Raw genomic sequence first — 21,429 nt, forward strand, 5'->3', positions numbered from 1 at the left:
TTTAGCACTGCCTTCAGCCCAGGGCATGATCCTGGAGACCCGGGATCGAGTCTCATGTCGGGCTCCCTGTGTGGAGCCTGCTTCTCCCTCTGCCTGTGTCTCTCATGAATAAATAAATAAAATCTTAAAAAAAAAAAAAAAACAAAGAATGAAGAAGAAAGGTGAGGCTCACTACACATAAACACAGACTTCTGCTGTTACTACAGTTTCAAAGCTGAAGTGAGATATCAAATGTAGCATTTGAAACAGAAGACAAGTCCTAAGAGAGGAGTTAGTCCCAATTACTAAGCAGCTTAGTCCTGGGCCATGGTGGCTGCCCATTCTCTGTGGCTCCTGGGGATGACCTTCCCTCACTTCTCGGCTAAGACTGTGGTTTTAGGTGTAGTGCCTTGTCTAACTCTTCCCGTACCTACACTTTGAGCATGTCCACGATTACCAGCAGACAGAGTCTGGGGAAAAGGCTTCCCCTGGCCGCCCAGGCCACCATGCTGAAAATTAGCTTGAAAACTGTTTTCAAGATCATGCTAAGAAAATATCTTTAAGATACACTGAGTGCTTTATGAGGGCTAAATATTAGATTTAATCTGCTTCTTCTGCAGCATCATAAAGATGCTTAAGCCCTTTGGGGAGTTTTAAAAATCTTGTGGTTACATGCTCTTTCTCATTCCTAATTTTGCCTATTTGTGTTAGCTTTCTTTCCTCCTCCTTGATTAGATACCATTGACATTTCTTTTATTTTTTTTTTACATTTATTTATTCATGAAAGACACACAGAGAGAGGCAGAGACATAGGGAGAGGGAGAAGCAGGCTCCCTGCGGGGAACCTGATGTGGGACTCGATCCCAGGACTCCAGGATCACACCCTGAGCTGAAGGCTCAACCACTGAGCCACCCAGGTGTCCCTTTATTGATCTTTCAAAGGATCAGTTCTTGGGCTTATTTTTTTTTAAATTAATGTTACTGCTTTCATAAATTCATTTTCTGTTTTTATCTTTCCAAAGGACTCCTTTCCTTGTCTATTACATCATTCGACTCACTTTTTTGGGTGGAATCCTTAGTCAATTCATTTTTTTCATGTCATAAAGAAGCCAAGTTGCTGCTGCACCCAGATTTGGCTACATCTGACTGGTTTCAGCAAATATTATACATATTATCATTACTTTCTACATATTGCACACCTGCAGTTTTGAAATCCTTCATTTACCTGAGCAATTGAGGGGTGCAATTTTACCTCTCAAGGTTAGCCTTTTTGCGATTTATAAGACATGGCGATATAAACATATTATTTGGTAATACGGAGGAATGTAGAAGTCTCAGAGAGCCAAAGCAATCAAAATTGGTTGCTCCACTGCATGGGAATCAGAATGTTGGGAGATACACAGTGGGCTGCAGTTTTGATGATAAGCCTTATGATATTATTTAACTGTTTAGACGATGTAGGCATTATTTCGATAATATTAAAATCACAAAAGCAAGTGGAGTGAAATACTGGGCAACCATAATATGGATGGTGTTGTGGGGGGGGTGGTAAAAAATATGGATGGTGTTGGGGTGCAGAAGTTGGGAGTCCTGATGCTCTATTACTTTTCGCTAAGGCTTTGCTTGTCCAGATGTAAGGACAAGCATTAGAAGCACAGATATAACTTGTATAACTTCCACTCCAGTAGAGGGAAGAAAAGTAAGCTCCACTGATCCAATCGCAGAGTCAGGAGAGGGGAAAAAAAAGGAGGAAGGAAAATGAACAAAATAAATGATAGATCAAAGTCCAAATAGGCTGATAATCAGAACACACATAAACATGCTCTTATTGAAAGAGGATTATCAGACTGCAGAAAAATACATAAAAGCCAGACAAATTCTATTCACCCAGAAACACATCTGAAATAAGATGGTTATAAGTATGAAGTGAACCCAGAATGAACATCCTGAATCTCTCGCCATCTCTTTTAAAAAGACAAAAATCTCTGAAAGTAAAAACTATTAGCCAAAATTTTCAGAAAATAAATACCAGTGGCCAGTAGACATGTCTAAATTTCTACCAAAACTTTTCAAATTAAAAGGAGATTATTTTCACGCATTACATTGGCAAAGATCATCAAATCGATTGCTGAAAATCAGCCATGACAAGGTTATAGGAGGAAAAGCCCTTTTCAGCTCTGCCAGTAGAGAGTAGAGATGCCTCTGCCCTATTGTCATAGGGGTAGGGGAGGACTGCTAATTTGTATCAAAAACTTTTTTCTTTCAAGTATGCTTATTCTCAAGTCCAGGAATTTTTCTGTAAGAGGTTTATCCTCAGGGGGAAGAAAATGGACAAGATGCTTGTGGCTGACATTTTTATTTTTAAATAATAAAATGTGGGGACAAGCTAAGTGTCTGTCAATAAGAGATGTGATGAAATAATGGTCTAACTAAAGGCATTTTATTTTTATTTATTTTTTAAAAATATTTATTTATTTATGATAGACATGAGAGAGAGAGAGAGGCAGAGACACAGGCAGAGGGAGAAGCAGGCTCCATGCACCGGGAGCCCGACGTGGGATTTGATCCTGGGTCTCCAGGATCGCGCCCTGGGCCAAAGGCAGGCGCTAAACCGCTGCGCCACCCAGGGATCCCTAACTAAAGGCATTTTAAATGATTCTGTAGATCCATGCATATTGTCAGGAAAGGATATCCATGTTATATTTTTAAATGAAATTGCAAGTTATAAAATGATGTAAAATAATATATATGTATGCATAAAATGGTATAGATTTGTCTGGTGGGGTAAAAAACAGAATGCTAACAGTGGTTCCAACCATAAGTACCATTTGGGGGACTTTTAATCCTTTTATCAGTTTCCTTATTTTGTCATAATGCAGTTTCTATTTTAATTTTTCAAAGAATATACTCACACAGCTCAAAAAAATATAAAACGTGTATAGTGACAATCTCCCTCCTACCCTGTCCCTAGCCACCCGACCAGTTTCTTGTGTATCCTTTCAAAATTTATGTATGCATCAGGAAGAAAATTCTGATATATATTATCCCCCTCCATTTCACACAAAGTGTGTTTTTCACCTTGCTCTTTCTTCACCTGAACAATAGATCTTGAGAACTTCCCGTGTCAGCGTGTATTTTTCTTTATCTGCTATGCTGAATTCCAGCATGTGGCTCTATCTTTATTAGCATGTTTTCTTCTTTACTTATAGATGAATTATAATCAGAAAAGCCTGAGTATTTGTATGCTGGGGACGCTGAGGCCGGCAGCAGATGTCAGACGTCTTGATACGTAGTATGATCATCATTTTTTAAGATAGGTTAGTATGATTTGCTGAAGCTGACTCTAGAAGAGCCCAAACAGACCAGTAACCATGGGAAAATTGTAAAGTTGACAAAATAGAAGCAATCTTTCCCTCAGGGGCTGGCACAGAGGAAGGGATGCTGGATGGGTGGGCATCTCGAATGTGCACCTGCCCTCTGCTTCACTGTGGCTTATGCACAGACCACCCTTTGCCTCCTCCCTGTCACCCACATTCATTTACTCCCTGGTCATGCCCCCCACCCCCGTGCCCTCCTGCTGCAGCTATTCGGGCTCCGGAGTTAACTGCAGCCACTTCCATGAATCTAGTCACCACCCATGGGCTGGCAATGCGCACACTTTTGCCTCCAGCCCAGGTAGGTGGCTTCAGTACGACCATCCAAGTATCGTCTTAGCCACCTAAGGCAAAGAAACCCATTCAAACCAAGCCCAGGAGGAAGTGGGGTTCAGGGGAGGATGCAGGGGAGCCTGGTGGCTTTTGTGGCTGCTCTCTGTTATAGGCGTGGTCACTGTGTCTGATTTCTGTCACCACGGGAAGAGAGAACATGACTGGGTGCCCACCTTGGGCAGCAGCTGGGAAGTGAAGTCTTGCGGCATGCAGGGGTTCAGGGAGGCATGGGGTCTCTACCAAGTGCTGGGCAGAGGGAAACTGGACACCTCCAACCTATGGTGCTCTTCCCCAGCTCTGGGGGTGCTCAGGCTGGACAGGGTGCACTTTGTCCCCGCTGGGTTGGTTGAGGGTGGAGGCTGGGGTGAGCAAGGGGATGCTTAGTTCAGTCCTTAGGTTTGTCTGGTGGTCAGGAGGTCAGACACGCTATCAGTACACTGTGAACTCTTTTGTTTGAGGGGGAATCCTCAATTCTTCTTCCAACCGTGGTTTGTGACCCATTTCTCCCCACGCTGAATGTCCCCAGGACCGCAGGCAGGTCTGCTACCCACCAGCAGGCACTCTGATCATGAGATGCATCTGCCACTGCGGCTGCCCACAGTCCCGACCTGAGACCCTCAGGGGGAAACCTGGCTGGATGTCTGTGCCAGACCCACTGTGGCCCCAGACCTCAATGGGAACTTCCCAAGCTTTACTTCAGCTCCTCACATCGTTCAGGAAAGGGGAGGCTGGGCTGGCGGGGGGGGGGGACTGATTCTAATTCATAATCAGGGTGGAAGTGAGGAAGTCTGGTAAACTCCAAAAATGTGGGAACTGTTGGCTTTTTGGTAATGAGGATTTGGGACCTGGGATGCCTATTGGCGGCAGAGTTCCACAATCCCAGATGTTTTCTTTTTTAAATCAAGTTTTGTTTTTTTTTTTTTTTTAAATCTTTAAAAGTACTGCACAGTGAAATGGACATTTGACTGGTGTTCGGCTCTATGAATTTTAACACGTGTATAGATTCATGTGATCGCCACCACAATCAGGATACAGAACGGCCCCATCACCCCCTAAAAAAAAATCTCCTTATCTGCTTCTTTACAATCATACCCTCCCCCTGCCCTAAACCCTGGCAACCACTGATTTGTTCTCTATCACTGAAGTTTTGACTGTTTGAGGGTGTCATATAAATGGAATCATACAGTACATAACCTTTCTTTCACTCGGCATAATGCCTTTGACATTCATCCAAGTCACAGTGTTTTTAAGGAGCAACAGATAAAGGTTTTACGCAGGTCATTTAAACTGGAATTGTAAAGCAACTTTGGGTTGGCCCTCAGGTAATAAAGTAGCGAGAAGCTGCTGGAACTTACCAAACTGAGAGTCCAGATAAAATTATACAAAACTGATCCAGGGGGGAAAAGAAAAATCTAAAAATACAGCAGAGCTGGATCTTCTCTTCCAGATCTTCACGTCTCCATTCGCTTTTCCCATAATGCCCCATCAATTTGCAATTAAAATTGGAATCACAGCTTTTGAAACCACCCAGACTTGGTAATGTCAGCCAGTCCCTCCCAAGCTGTTGATGGACCATGACAAGCAAGTATGATAAAATAATACAGCGACATCAAAGCAAGAGGGATCTAAGTGGGCCGGCCGGTAGGTCCCTAAAGTGTGCGACGTGTACCACCAGCTGAAAAGGAAAAATGTAGGTGGCCCATGGCCATGACGCATGATGCCACTTTATCACATCACCAGAAAATAATGATCTTTCCTTTTTCTTTCTATTCAAATCTTCCTATTACCCCATGGAGAGAGTCTCAGGTGCTAACACATTGTTAATGCCTCTCTAATGGGCTCCATCCCCCATCCCTCTCCTCACCAGAAAGAACGAGACTGGGTCTCCGGCTCCAGCCGAGCGTGGCACAGACAACTCTACGGGCTGGAACTGAAGTGTGCTCTTTGGTTTCTACTGACTCTGTTTTTATGACAATTTTCTACTCAGGGCCAGTGGGGGATTCTCACATAGGTTGGTGACACGAAGTTTCATGTTGAGGTAAATACGTTACAGCAAAAGTTATGAGTGGACTTTAAAGGTCATGTGACGTAAATGGAAGCTCTGTAGACACATCCCCAACTGTGAAGATGGTCTCCAAGTGACTGAAGGTCATGATGCGGTGTCAGATCTCAGAACCATGGTGACCCTATGCCTGAGAAGGCCCATAGACAAGCCTGGCCCCAGGCGTGACAGAGCCAGCTCTTCCACCCACGGTTCATGTATCCGGGGTCTCAGTACTGACCATGTAGAGGTCCCAAGGACCTCTCTGCCTGTCACAGGTCTGCTTGGCTTGAAAGGGAACGGTGTCAACTCTGACACAACTGGTCCTCCTCAAGGGCAGCTGCCTCCTCGACTCCATCATGATCCCTCCTCCAGCCTCCTCTGCAGCCCCCATCCCAGTGTTTGTCATTCTGAAGGTGTCAACTCCTGGTGGAGGCTGAACAAAGATTCTTCCAGGCTGATCTCTAGGTCTACCCCTTGCCCATCCCTCTTAGCCTCTCCTTGCTAGCAAGATCCACTCTCCAAGCTAGACTTTTGTCTACACCCAACCACTGAGTCAGAGAGACAGGTATCTTTTGTGCAAGGCAGGTCATCTGTAAAGCATGGACCGCTGAGCTGCTCTACCCTATCCAGTTATGAAAGAAAAAAGAAGGATCAGAAGGCTGTAGAGTACTGAGCTGTTCTGAATGGCCCTGCGCACTGGGAGCCATGCCCAAGCTGCAATGGCAGTCTGGGGCAGGGGTGGCATCACAAACTCAAGATCCTCCAGGGACTCCAAGGACAACACACAAGAATGATAACAAGGGGTGCTGGGGATTGGAGGCTCCCTCCCTGGGGGCCAGTTCTAGAAGCACATGGGTTCCTCCAACCATAGGTCATCTTGGCTCTAGATTCTTCTCCTCCCTATTGGCCCAACTGATAAGACTCCAGTTTTCCTCCCCTTGAGAAGGTCCATGTTATGCCTCTTGTCTTCCAGGCATGCCCATCAGCTTAGTGACAGTCATACCTCCCCCGAGCATGATCCCAGAAGGGGGATCACAACAGGAATAAAATCTAACGTGTACTCACAACACTGAGTCACTACAACCACCTAGTCCCATCTTGCATAGGAGAAAGCCACGCTTAGGAAGGTGGCAACTCACCCCAGAGCTAATAATGCAGGCCTTAGGCAGGACAGGCAAGCAGTGGTGCCTGTTTCTACGACCCAGCCTGTCCAAGTCATGAAAGGATGGTTAGTTACAGGTAACATCCAGCCCCAAAACATGCTCGGTTTGGTCCACAGCTATTCTACAGAACTTATGAATCAGTAAGACACAATTATAAATTGAATTTCGCTTTTCTTTTTTAAAGATGCCACATTTTAAGTTTTGTTCTAAAAAAGGAAAAACCTAGACGATCTGGCAATAAATCTGTTGAGATTAACTAGTGGCTGTCCCCTCTAAATGGGACAAGCACCCTCTCTGACTGGGACTTGTTGTCCTTTTTCTTTCCTGTCCCTCAGCCAACGTCATTCACTCTCGTGTGTGTGTCTACGGAGTCCCTGGAGGATGCCATCGTCACTCCAAACTGTTCCTCTGCAAGATGCAAGGTCTGGGCAGCTCAGTCACTGCCCCTGCTCACCATGCCATACTCATACCAGCTCAGAGATCTCCGTGCTTTTTACACACTTTCCTGGGCATCAGCCACCCAGAGAGGGTAGAGGTGGTCAGGGGTGTATGGTGGAGAGACGACCTTGCTTGCACACTTGTCCTCTGAATGATGTCCAAATTTGAGTGCCTATAAAAATGGCTTTGACATAAATACTTCCCAGAGTCATTTATGCCCATTTCCCTTGCTTCATCCTTGGCAGGAAATAACTGAATCAAGTCAAGTTCTCTCTCTCCTGGAAAAATGACAGACGGGCAGACAGCGATCCAGTCAAGGGGCTCCAGGACTTCTGGTTAAGGGAGACGTCTGTGCTAGAAAGTACCAGACAGGAAGGGGGCCTCCAGTAGGGATTTTGCCACCACGGAGCTTTGCAATGACTTAACTCATTTTTCACGGAATTAATAATTCAGATCCCCCATGGTTTCAGCCAGAAGTGGCCATAAACTGCAGACAGTTTAACCAACCACTTCTGAAAATGGGGATTGATCCTGGGAAATGCTACCTCCACTTTCAGCCATCTCGCTTGAGCAAAATGAAAGCTGTTAGGTGATTTCATATCTTCATTAAAACCATCAAAGCAGAAACACTGCAAAGAGGCTGCCAAAGCAGAGAACATTTTCCCATGCTCTGGCAGCTCCGGGGAGGTCGGGGAGATTCAGATCCCCATTATCTTGCGGAAAGGCACTACAGTGTTCAGTTCTGTTTGAAGGGACCCACACATGCAAGCCCCCTCAATCTAGCAATGCCATCAAGGCTGCTCCCTCGTCATGCATGTTGATGAGGCTGGAATGAGAATGAGAAACTGGAGGACACATATACACCAAGTGGCATGTACCTACTCTGGGGCAGAGCAAAGCCAATTTAACCTTCAAAGGATCTCAAGACGTTACCTAAGAATGCTGCATTTGCAAAAAGGGCCTCAGAGATCCCTAGAAAGAGGGACAATGCCATCTCCTACCTATTTGGGGGAGACTCTGAAGCCTCCAAGCTACCACAGAACATGACTTTCCTGTCTTTGGTTAGTTCAAGGACAACTACAGATAGACATCTGGCCAGGCAAGCCAGGGGCTGTTATAGGAAGAGCATGAGGCTCAAGCCCCAGCCTGTCACTGGTCAGGGCCTGAAAGACAGCAAGCCCTTAATGGAGGCAGTCGGCAGCAAGCAGCACCACCACCGCCCTCGTCCCACCTCGGCCTTCCTTGACACCCCGCCCTCTCGCCTCGCCATGGCCAAATCCCTCAGCACATCCTGCATATGTACCTTCACACCGTATCTAGTGTCCAACACAGATGCCTTTGAGTAGGTGACATCTGAGCTGGAGCCTCCACAACAAGAAGCAGCCAGATCTAGGATACGGCAAATGCCAATGCACTAGAGCTGAGGCATCAGCTCCCCCCAGTGCCTCTCTAAGCCATGCTGGGTGGGGACCCCTACCCTGTGATCCCACAGGGCTGAAGCATTCTCCCTCTCTGCTAGTCTTGCTACTGGACTTGTGTGCCCTTCTACTCTTTAAGGGAGAGATCTTATTTCCCATCTTCACATTTCCAGGGCTTGGCACTGGTATATAGTCTGTGCCCGGTATTTAGTCGGTGGTCAATAAATGTGCGCAGGACTGAAATGAGAAGTGAAACTGTGGCATGAATGTACTTAGAAACAGCATCTCTAGACGCCCCCTGCCCCCAACTTCAGCCACCCCCTTTGAATATCCTATCTGCCCCCTGAGACCCAAATAACACACTGCCTCGTCGTCCAGGAAGCCTTCCAAAACTCTCCCAGTTGGATCTCATCTCCTTTTTGTGCTGCTACAGCTCTGCCTGGACCTCTACATGGTATCTCTCACCATCTGATTTTCCATGAACATCTCATAACCGCATCAAACCATGAAACCCCGTGGCAGGACCCATACCCTACTTATCTCTAGGCCCTCAGCATCTAGCTCAATACAAACTAATAATGACAGGTAACCCTTGTCGGACACCTTCTGATGCCAGAAATCTGAGCACCTGTGCATGTTATCACTCATTCGATCCTCACAGCAAGCTACTGGGGTGAGGAAACAGGATTCATCCCAGTATGCAGATGGAACTGAGCCAGAGAAGCCGCTGGCTGGTGGACACACACCTGGCAGGGGCTGGAAGTGAGAGTCCAACCTGTTCATTCTGATTCCAGAGGTGAGTTTTTAGCCACTGCATGGAAACCACCTGCCTTAGTGCTTTTTGCCTCCTTAATCCCATTTTGAGGTCATCTCGCCCATGCCCTTTGAATCTGGGCTGTTCTCCCTTCTTCCAATGAGATGCTCCTTCTCATTCCCCCAAGGAGCACGGCTCCCCCAAGAGCCAAGGCTGCAATGCCTTGCTCATCTCTCCACCAGCCTCGAGGTGGATGCGGGACTCCTTCACCCAGCTGTGAGAGCTGAGATCGAGGGTGGTGGGGGGCTGAGTTTGCAGGAAGCCAACCACCTCTTCATCAGTGTTGATGGCGATCTACCCACCTAAAGGCAAGCTCGGGGAGCCCTGCCATCACAGACACCCTCTAAACTGCTGCTGGATATCCAGGGACAGTATGTCCCAGGGACAATTCTCCCCTGTGGAGCTCCCTCTACGGAGCTGAGAAAGCAAAAGCGTCATCTTGTCCTGATACTAAGTTGGAGTCTCACATCATGCATCACAAAGTAGAAGAAAAGGGACTTTGCATCCTGAAAATTTAAAAAGACACCTTGTCTTGCATAAGCCTCAAAAAAAAAAAAAAAAAAAGGCTTGAGCCCAATTGCCCTAAGTTGCCATAAATTGTTGAGTCCCTAGTGGAAACAACTTATACATCTGACTTTTGCAACACTGATGCCTGCAGATGTGTATGTAACGACCCACGTAGATCTGATCTGATAATCGTGGGGAAGAATGCGGTTTTTCCACCCGTGGGAACAGTGAAGAAACCAATGGCAACTTTGAGATGGTTTCGGTTTGGTTTTTTTTCCCCCTTTAAATACATGCTATACCCTTTATTCTGGGAAGCCTATTCTTCTGAAGGCTAGGCTCCCTTGTAAATACTGCAAGTCAAAATACTTCTCTGAAAGCTCTTATTTGTTCTAAGTTTTCCTCTGGCTGTCTCTTCCAATCATTAACACATCAAAGGAATCTGAAAGGGAGAAACCTCTCAGGATTTATTTAGGGTGGATTTCCTGCAAATTCTAGCAGTGTTTCCCCAGATGGATGTCGGCTGGATGGCTCATCTCGGTAATCTGGAGTACTCCACAGACCTGCTAAAGATCACTGGGTAGTTGTGAATTATTATTAAGTTATGAATTATTTATTAAGTATCATTGACTATTTCTCATGGTGAGAAAATTTGTTACCTTTTACATTTTGCTTCCACTCCTTCTATTCACCTACACCAAGGAAAAAGGAAAGTCTCATGCTGAAATTAAGATTTCTTTAACTGGCTCTTACTAGCATCCCCTAGTACCCTCTTTTAGAGGGCAAGCCACAGGCTTGGAACATCCTAGCCACTTGAGGAAGCAAACTTCAATTGCACTATTTATTCTTACGTTTCCCTTCTAATTGTGGCAGGTGAGGCTGGTTTCCCACGTAGGGTGGTTTCGAAATCAAGTTGTTTTTTTTTTTTTAAAAAAAACATGTGTTTTCACTCTACCTGCCTATCGTGTCCTAGGTTTACAAACACATTAGCACATCTCTAGAAGGACATGTGATGGCTCTGGGAAGAGGAACTGCACACACAGAAACAGGGGTGGGGAGGACGGAATAATTTTCACGGGACATCCTTTGTCACTTCTGAAGTTTACATTAAGTTTCCAAAATATTCACACTGAAGACAAAAATAAGCCCAGTTCTTTATGAAAAAATTACACTCTTTGAATGTGCTAACTTAAACAAAAATATTAAGAATGTAATAGCAGAGGCCATGCCAGAGTTTGGGAAACATCACGAAGGTGGTATAAGGATGTCTGAAGCTTGGAAAACGCTGCCCTCAGAGGATGGTAGGGAGAGGTCCCTGGCTCCTACTCCGAGCTGATGCACTAGGTTTCTTCCTCAGGGGAGCTGGTGGCCATGGGCACTGAGCCTCTGATTCCAAAGCTTTGGGAAGACACTCCCAGTGGACTTGCGCCCCGGAAACCACATGTCGCCCAAGCCCCAGGCAACCCGATCAGTAGCCCTGGCCCATGTGCCTTGGAAGATGCTCAGTTATGCCCCCTTTCCCTCGGCCATTATCTTGCTGAGAAAGCCAACCGCCCCCCACCCCGCCCCCGCCCATAAACACAGCACTGGGCCAACAGCCCAGCTGTGTGGCTTGACAGGCAGCAATTACCTCTGAAATGCTAAGTTATTTCCACTCACTGGTGGCTTTACCCACCCCGTTTCAAGCTGCCCGTGGACTACAAAAGCACCACGGCCCATGCCTGCAGCCCATGATGAGAACAAAGTGGCAGCAAAGGCTGGCCTACAGCAGCCTGGCACTGAGCCTGGCCCATGGTAGGCATTTGACAAATACACGGATTAACCTGTCCCGGGTTACCTCTGGAGGAGAGAGGGAGTCCCACAGGTTTAGATCGGGCTGCCACTTTTCCGACCCCTCCAGCCTGACTACCCGCTCCCCCTGCTGCCAAGCCCTCTGCGCACAGACGGCCTCCCCTCCAAGTCCTCCAGAGGTGGGGGGACCCTGATGGATAGAGAGCTGTGTGCTCCCACCTCCTCCCCACCCACTCTGTCACTCAGGCATTCAGGGCTGACTCACAGAGGTCTAAGCAAAGGGAAGAGAGTTGTTCTGCACTCAGACGTGGCAGATGTACGGGATCGTTAGCAAGCATGCAGGCAGTAGCACCTGTTGGGCACTGCCTCTGCCCTGAGCCTGTTAGGGATGCTCGGGATGCACCTCCAAATATCCAGGCAGTCCAGCAGCCCAAGAACAACATGTCTGCTATGGCATCTTATTATCTCCTTTTGGGAAATCAGGCCACACTGTTTCTCATTTCAGGATGGACACTGGCAGGGAGATGGCATGGGTGACACAGATCTAAAATGGGTGCAGCTCCCTGAGCAATCAGAAGGGGCCCCTGGTGGCTGTAGAGACAGCAACCTGGGTGCTCCCTGCTGGGGCAGGGGATCTGCCACCTACTGTCGGGCTCTTTGGAAGATCCAAATGGGTCCCCACGGCAGAAGGCAGCTCTGGGGGACAGAGTTTCCACCCAACATGGAAGCATTACCTCACTGCATCTAAGATCCCATCAAATGTCAGATACCCCCATTTCAGGGATGTTAAAAATGCAGGAAGAGATGGGCTCTTAGAATCTTTGATAAATGATATTTTCACATCCCAAATAGCCTTAACAACACGTGGCAGCTTGAAAAGCACTAGGGTTGTAGGGTCTTTTCCCCTTAAGTAGCCACATACCAGAGGCCTGGAGGATAGCATGTTCTAGGGTGAGCTCACCCACTGTCCCTGTAAGCTCTGGGGGTGGGGAGTGAAGCCAGCTCTTCAAAACATGTTTCTGAGCAATGACAGTTCAGCCTGCCCATCCTGAATGTTCTGAGGTGCCCGACAACTGTACACGTGCTAGAGCTAACTATTACATCTCCAGCGCGCTGCCAGGCTGACAGCAAGCGCACGAAGGACGGAGGATTTATGGACTCAATGATTTCATTTAATCAGCATATGTGACATCCTCCTGGACCGAGGCAGGAAAACTCCTCTTAAGACCTGCGTCTGCACAGACGCTGTAATTGGGCGTGCAAGGGCACATGTGTGGGTGTGCACGCGCATGATTCTGTGCACACCTGACCGGCTTGAAGCAGCCCGTGTCAGGTGTTGCTCAGTTGGTTAAAAATGGCATAGACTTCTCCCTTTGGTCTTAATTCTTTCTAAAGTTTCGCTTTGCTATCAGAATTTGACTTCCTGATTGAAAGGGGCTGCAACCAGTGACAGACTGTATTCTTTGCTTTTGATTCCCTTTCTTACTTAGGCTGCTGTGTCCATGGCACACGCTGTGTCTTCTCTGCCTCACACCCTCCCCACACCACCATCAATGCTGAACAAATAACGTGAGATGTGAAGCCTATAGTTTACAGAACAGGCTTATCTATCAAAATGTTGTCACCAGAGCACAGAGTCAACGATCATGTCTAAACTTGCCCATGGTGGCATTTCGATGCACTGAGAGAGGAGTCACATCCTCCTCACACCCTGCCCTCACCCCTCTGCCATCCCCAAAAACTAGCAAAACGGAGAACACTTCCAATGAAACTGAGCACCCCCGCCCCCAAACTAAAAACTACTAGACAATGTACAGTTTGTATTTCTCTATGAAAAGTGAAGACCCCAAGTAATTCTGACTCTTGCTAAATGAGAACATCCCAACTATGATCTTAGATTGGGAGCGGCCTCTTCGCATATTGTCTTACTGGAGTTTTACGAAGGTTGTAAAGCAGGTCAGACATCAGTTCCATGTTAAAGGTGAGCAAACAGACACCCGGAAATGTGACGCCACTTTTTTTTACTGATGCTGAAGAAAGGAAGCAAGAGAGGGAGGGAGGAAAAGAAGACCAAAAACGAAAAAAGCAAATTGAAGCAGAGCTGAAACTACAAGTCAAGATCAGGACCCTACCTAGTTGATCATGGAACTACTGTCCTGGGAACTAATTCCTCAGCCCCATCTGGTTAACAGCAGCCGAGGCAAAACCCAGTAGTTCTAATACTAATAGTACTGACAGTGATCCAGAAGTGCTGGTAGAAGCAGCAGCCACAGTGGCAACAGTAGTAACACGGCTGCCCCATCTTTACATACTACAGACTTTTTTCTTTCCTTTTTTTTTTTTTTTAAAGATTCATTTGAGAGAGAGAACAAGAGATAAAGCGAGCAAGCACGCACACTGAGGGAGAAGCAGACTCCCCACTGAGCAGAGAGCCCCATGTGAGGCTCAATTCCAGGACCCTGAGATCACGATCTGACCCAAAGGCAGACACTTAACTGACTGACCCACACAGGTGCCCCTCCCACAGACTTTTCCAGGGCACTTTCCCACACAGTGTTTCATTCATTCTTCAAAACCACCTTCTGTGATGGTTGCTACAGGCCCTACTCTAGGAGGACCACAGTCTGCCAATCCCACAGCATCTGGACACCATCCCTGGTTCCCTCTTCAACCTAATGTGACTCTGCCCACCTGTCTAGACATCTAGTCGACCTCACCCTGCAGGCCCAGCTGCCATTTAGGGAGCTAAACTGGGAGAGGGCAACCAAGCCAGACACACGTAGGTGACAGAACTCAAGAGAAACATCTAAGGGGAGGGATCCCAAAGCAGAGCGCTGAGCTCTCCTAGGGTGGCCAGAACTGGGCTGGTTCCCAGAAGGGGCTCGGGTGAGACAAGGCAGGCACAGATTCCGGCTCCTGGTCTCTCCAGGTGTAAGCACTCCGCCTTCAGGCACTGTTTGTTTCCTCCTGGCTTCTCTCCATAGAAAGAAGGCTCTCTTTTGGGTTGAGGGTAACGTTGGATTTTTCTACTATCTCTCTGTTCTGGGGCCTCGGGACCCAGGAAGCTGTCCCCGGGGACTTGGCCATGGAGAAATTATAATGTGATCCACGGCCTGCTAGTCTTGTCACTCTGAACTCCACCTCTGCAAAACAGTCTGCCACCATGGGTGCAAGGGCTCTTTGGCCATGTCTACCCAGCAGACGCTGGCTCTATGGTGGCAAGCTGTGCAGAGCAACCGCCAGCGCACTTGGCTGGAAACGCACACGCACACATGAGCGTGTGTATCTCTGTGGGATACAGCATGCCATTGACTTCTGGCTCACAACTTGCTCTGTGACCCCATTTAAGATGCTGTTTTGGGGCTACAGTTTTCACATCTGTGAAATGACACAGGCAGTGGGCAGAAAGAGGAGCATCCTAGCACCTGCTGTCCAAACTCACAGAATTTGGGGATAAAGTGAGAACATGGGTTTTAAAGGATCACAAGAATCCCTGTCACTCCTGCAACGAATGCCTATTTCTTGAGTAGTAATAAAGGATAAAGCACATACAGAGAAATGTTCTGGAAACAGAACTGCCCTCCTAATGGGGCAGTACGACCTTAAGTAGAAATGGCAATCCACAACCAAACCCCTGGACTCTGAGAGTGTGGGTCTGCGACGGAGAGGAGCACAAACCACACAGCCCTTTCCTGAGCTGTAGGCTCCCAGCCCTCCCGGGGAAGTGGTAAGACGGGGCAATCTGGTGCCAGACCTCTGCGTTAATCGTTCTAGAAACACAAAGGGTGATAGGGAGGGTAAACTCAGACCCTGGGGGGTAGGGTGAAGGGGAGAGAGAGAGACAGAAGTGGAGCTGTCAGTGTGCTTGATGTTAAATAAAACCTACCAAGATTCAGCTGAGAATTTTAGCAGAATCCAAATGTGCTATAAAAGAAAAAAAAAAGGCATGGCTCCCATCTCTAAGGTTCACAGCTAAGCTGGCTTAGAATCACACATGCCAAGGTTAAAAATAAAAAGCAGCCATCCCTGAATGACACAGGCTCTGCAAAGGAAGCCTGGGGTAAGTTGTTTGCTGGTGGACCCAGGAGAGAGGAGGGCAGACGCTGGGTGTGGGGTATGGGGTTTACTGGAGGACACAATACCTAAAAGCTCAGAATCTTGCTATTTTGCACTTAAAAGGTACTTCGTACTGGCAAAGGGTTTCACAATAATCTTTCAGATTTTCCATCGAGGAAAGCCTGCTGTGCATTACCACGTGACCATGGCTGACCCACACAGGGTTCTGCTGCCCCATGCGTTTGCCTCCCTCTCCCTGGGGTCTGGCTCTGACGTGGTCCTCGAACGCCCCGTACACCCAGACGGGATGCCTGTGAGTCACGGCTCGGGAAGCACCGGACCTACCGTTCTGTGTCACCCTATTCCATTCAGCCAACATAACGGTGCCAGGGCCACCAACAGGCTGGGTATCTCCTGCTGGGCTCTACCGGAGACACAGTGTGTGTCTGCCTCCTAGGGACAGTGCGTGTCCCGTCCTTTGCCCCCACAACCATGAGCATTGCAGGTCAGGGCTAAGTGGCCCTGTTGTCCCCTTGCAAATCCAAGGGCCCCTTATTGTGAGCCCAGAGCGGTCCCCCCTTCTAATGAAGTTTTCATTTGTCCAATATGCTTACGACTTCTACTGACAGGTTTATTCTTATAAACATTTTCAAAAATCAGCTGTAGTTACTGTGTCAGCTACCATGTTACTCCTCCCCAGTTCTAGTACTATGCAGACATTTCTAGAAGGTCTTCAAGGGGTCAGGTAAATGATGGGAATTCTGGGACCCACGTGTTATGGGGAGCACATACATTATTTCACTCTGGGGGATGCCCTGACTCAGCCCACATTTGGGCCAATCCTGCACCACACTGGGTCTAGGAGGCAGATGGGCACTGAACAGCAGAGGCTGTCACCTTCCAGAAGCTTCAGGCTATCCCCCTTCAGACACCACCAGCCTGGGGGCCTCTCATCCCTGTCAGTGCAGCGGAGGAGTGAACAGTCTATGATTGGCTGTCCCTAGGACCCAGGCCAGCCCTTATGTGAGGTGCCGGCTGTATCCCAAATTCCACATCCTGCCTGTTGGTTTAGAAGCACCACCTAGTGCAGGTGTCTTTTTTACACTTTGAAGGCACTTTAGGAAGACCTTGGAAGGTTTTCCTGCCCATTGTGATGGATCTCGAAGAGTTTCAGGCATTTGCTCAAGCTAAGTGACAGAGCAGGACTCAAATCCAGGGTTCCTTTCCACCACCCAAGACCACTAACTCAGAGTCAGAGCGACTGGGGGGGGGGGGGTGCAGGGAGAGGTGGGTCTCAGCTCACGCAGAGCAGCAAATACCTGGAGCTGGGAATGACCCTCCAGAAGGGACCACCTTCATCCCCACACCTCTCTGGCCCGAGACCTCACCCAGGCGCGCGCCCTGCGGCAAGGGGGCCCTATTCCAACCCTCCCTTCTCAGGGTCCTTCGGATGCCTGGAAATATCAGCGAAGGTCAGGGGAGCGCCCCCTGGCCCCCGGCACCCTGCTCCACCCCAGAGGCTGGACAAGGAGGCAGCCCACCGGCTCGCCCGGAGGTTTGGCTAGAGACCCCCCCTTGCGTTCCGGCGCCTCCAGAAACAGCTGCCCTTTGCAGTTCTAGAAAGCGCGTGGCCGTCTACACCATCCCTGGGAAGTTCAGCGGATTTACTCCGTGGAGTCCCCCCCACGTGTCAGCCTGAACCCACACAACGAGCAGGACTAAGGGGGCGAGAAGACGCGGGAGGCGGCCCTAAGGATGCACGCGACGGGGGAGGGGGGCGCGGCGCGCGGCGCGCGGGATGGGGCGCCCCCTCCTTACCTGTACCAGTCCAGCCCGCGGCCGTAGTTCCTGTCGAAGAAGTGGGGCTCGGTGCCCAAGGCCCGCACGTCCGGGTGCACGCGGATGAACTCCAGCACGGCCCGCGTGCCCCCCTTCTTCACGCCCACGATGAGGGCTTGGGGCAGCCGCTTGGTGCCCAGCCTGGCCGAGCCCGAGTGGTTGGCAGCCGGGAGGCGGGCGGCGGGCGCGCTGGGCGTGGGCCCCGGGGGATCGCAGGGGCGGGACTTCGGGAGAAGTTTCTGGCCGCCCGCGCCCGCCCCGCGCAGGCAGCGAGGCGCGCCGAGGAGGCGGCTCCGGCCCAGGTCGTCGCAGCAGCACAGGAGGCTGTAGCACAGGTAAGTGCAGGAGAGCGAGAGCGTGAAGGCGAAGAGCAGCCTGCGCGCCCTCCGCGGCTGAGCTGGCCCCGCGCGGCCCAGGACCCTATAGGCCATGGCTCCATGGGCCCGCGCCGGGGGTCATGGTTTCCGGGGGGCGCCGGCGGCGGAGCTGCTGGGGCCCTGCGGCCGCCTAGGGGGCAGGCGCGGCGCGGGCCCGGCCCCGCGGGGCGGGCGTGGGGGGCGCCGTCTTCTCCGGGCGCTGCCGGCCGGGGCGCGCACCATGCCCGGGGACCCCGGGCGCGGCGGCTCCTCGGGGCGCGGGCGGCTGCGCGCCCCGCATCTCCCCGTCCCGGGCCGCGGGGCTCCGGGCGGCGCGGCTCGGGTCTCACGTGCGCCGGCTCCGGAGCGCGCCCGAAGCCCGAAGCCCCATGCCGGGTCCCCGGAGCGCGGCGCCCCGAACGCTCGGTGGCGGCGCGGGCAGGCGGGCCGGACGGTGGCGCTGGCGCGGGCCCCGCTCGGGCTCCTAGAGAAATGCCGAGCCGCGCGCGCTGCCGGCTCTATTTAAGGAGTCGCCTGACGTCAGCCGCGCGGGTCCCCCGAGCCCGCGCCCCGCCCTGGGACCTGGCCCGCCCCCCGCGCCCCCACTCCCCAGCCCCTCCCAGGGACGCGCCAGTCCGCGCGCTCCCCGCGCAGGCCGCTCCGTGACGAGCCCCCGCCGGCGTGGGCTGCCCAGGCGTTGACCCCGGGGCTGGGAACCCCGGGCCGGGTTGCGCCAACACCCAGACCCGGGCGCAGACGCAAGCGCTCCGCACTGACCCACGCGCACGCACACACACACACACACACACAGGTGCACACGTACCCTGACCAGGACACACCCCCTCACCCCACGTGGGCGTGGAAACACTGCCAGGGACGCTCCCTGTCCCCCTCATCTCCACCTCACCAGGCACAGGCACACGCAGCCTGGAATCGGACATCGTGCCGTGTGCGCACACACGCGCGGGACTGGGACACACGCGCTAGACGGGGATGGGTGGAGGAGCCGAGCGTGAGTGAGATTCCGTGACTATTCGCGGAGCTCCCTAGCCCCCCGCGCGCTGACTCATACCCAGGCGGCTCGCTGTGTCTCGCACCCACGAAGCGTGCGCCCGCCACCCCGCTGTCACCCCACCGTTCCTGGGACGCGGCGGGAGAGTGAGCCCCAAAGGAGCGGACTCCGCGCGGCTGGTTCCCCTCTCAGCGGCCGCCCCCTAGCGGCGGGCCGCTCCCCGGGGTCCAGGATGCTGCAGACTTCCCCCAGGGGCGCGAGCGGGAGCAGGGCGGGGCGACTCATCCAGGAGTAGCTCCACGCCCAATGATTCCCCAGTAATCGCCCACAGTGACCATGCCCAGAACAGGCATGTGTGACCAACGCCAGTGCTGCCCTGAGTGGCCACACTGGTGGATCAGAACAGACCTACGTGACCGTGGCCGAGAACGCAGCTCATTTGGCGCCCCACAGCGGAGCCAACTCCCTGTGCCCAGATGTTCAGCAAGTGCTACCCCCACAGACTGTCTGAGGGACCACCATCCCCTCTACCGTCCCCCCCCCACCCCACAAACTAAACATCCTTCTTCAGGGAATAACCTGATCAGGCTCTGTGGACCTTAGCCCAAGTCCGGGAGTATTTTGTCCCCCAACCAGGCCCATCCTAGAACCTACCACAGATCATAACTACCAACTTTGTTTCGAGCCCTCCGCACATTAACTCAATTATTTCAACCACAGCCTATGAGTTTGTTACCATTACCCCCACGTCACCTCCCTTCCTTAATTCTCATAGAAGCTTACACTTATTGAGTGCTGGTTTGGTGCCAGTCCTGTGCCTATCACTTGCCATGCACTCCCACCTTATTCTTGGGAGATACGTACTCCTTTACGATCCCTGATTTACAGAGTGAGAGTAAGGCTTAATGAACATGTGTTCATTAATTAATTAATTAATCAATCGGTAATCAACAGGGCTGGGGTTAACCCAATTCCAGGATTCAAGCTCCTAATGACAATGCTTTGCAATTCCCTCTCTTCCTTTGATCACTCCTGACAGCACTCCATCCTAGGCTCCTCTCCCAGGTGTGAACTAACACATCTATACTCATTACTTCCAAAATCTGACATCTGGAACCAATGAGGACTTCCAGGTGTAGGTTGAAAAGTCCACCAGGATGCTCACCTCCCTTCTGTAAACTCTGCCTTTAGTAATGCTGCCTCCAACTCCATCATCTTTTTCTTGTAGCTACATCACACCGCTGACATCTCAAGCTCACAGCCAAGTTACATCTCTGAGTGTCCCTTATAAGTGCAGCCAATTAAGGCATAGCTACCCCATACTGTGCTTGTAACAGTGGGCTTTTTGGACCCAACATGTGACGTAGGTCCTTACACATCTGACCTGATTAAATTTTATCTGGTCTCATCAGTTGCTGCTCCAGTTTTTAACAAGTGTCTACTTGAATCTTGAATCGCAATGCAGCTTTCATTCATTCAAAAAGAAAACATAGGAAGATTGAATTCCAGCAGCTTGACCCTTGATTCCAGGTGTACCTTGGGCAAATGGGTTGACCTTTCTGAGCCTCGGTCTTCTCAGCTGTAAAATGGGGAGGTAGGATTAGCTACAGAAACCTCCTGGGGTTCCGATGTTGTGCGAATCTATGGCTACATTATTCAAGGCATGAACCACTCTGTTGGCATTATGTCATCTCCGCATTTGATTACAATTTAATTAATTCTTCATTCACATTTTTAATAATAAGGTCAAAACAAATATGTTGGAAGGAGCTCTAATATAGACCATTGGCAGTTTTTCACATTGTGAACCTGTTATTTCTGCACTTCACTGTTAGAATTACAATGTTTAATGTGGATTAATCCACTCTGACAAGAACTTTTTCCTAGCAAAAAAAAAAAAAAAATGAATGTAGTTATTTCTCATCACTCTCTACTTGGCTCAATTTAAAAATTATTTTTATCTTTGAATTAGTAAGCTGTGAAATGCCTGGGTATTCCAGACCATCAGAGCCAGGCAGATTTGCCTCTTCAAATTTCTAACCAGAGTAGTGACCGTGATTTGGATAGAGTTTTTCTGGAGTTAGACAGTGGACGTGCCTGCTCACCATCCCCCCCCCCTCTTTTTTTTTTCTTCCAGAAGTACCACGGTTCTCCTTTGAGAGCATGAGGAAGGATAATGCACAGACGAGAACTGGAATCCTTCAAATTCAGACACTGTCCTAAGATCCGGCTACTTTTCTCCATCTTCTCTATTTCTCTTTGGACCTTGTTTATTTTCTTCACATTCCTGCCTTTTTACTGCCTTTAC

The 21,429-nt window shown here is 50.0% G+C and overlaps 1 protein-coding gene across 1 annotated transcript in view; it reads right to left on the minus strand.

The window, feature by feature from the left end:
* Positions 1-18,232, minus strand: part of HS3ST2 (heparan sulfate-glucosamine 3-sulfotransferase 2) — an 89,497-nt gene extending 71,265 nt beyond the window's left edge. The window contains exon 1 of the mRNA XM_041747072.1: positions 17,733-18,232. Within this exon, the coding sequence (XP_041603006.1) occupies positions 17,733-18,184 (452 nt within the window). The 5' untranslated portion in view covers positions 18,185-18,232. The remainder of the gene's footprint in view (positions 1-17,732) is intronic.
* Positions 18,233-21,429: the final 3,197 nt, after the last annotated feature.

This window comes from Vulpes lagopus, chromosome 3, assembly GCF_018345385.1.
Source record: "Vulpes lagopus strain Blue_001 chromosome 3, ASM1834538v1, whole genome shotgun sequence".
NCBI classification, from domain to species: Eukaryota; Metazoa; Chordata; class Mammalia; order Carnivora; family Canidae; genus Vulpes; species Vulpes lagopus.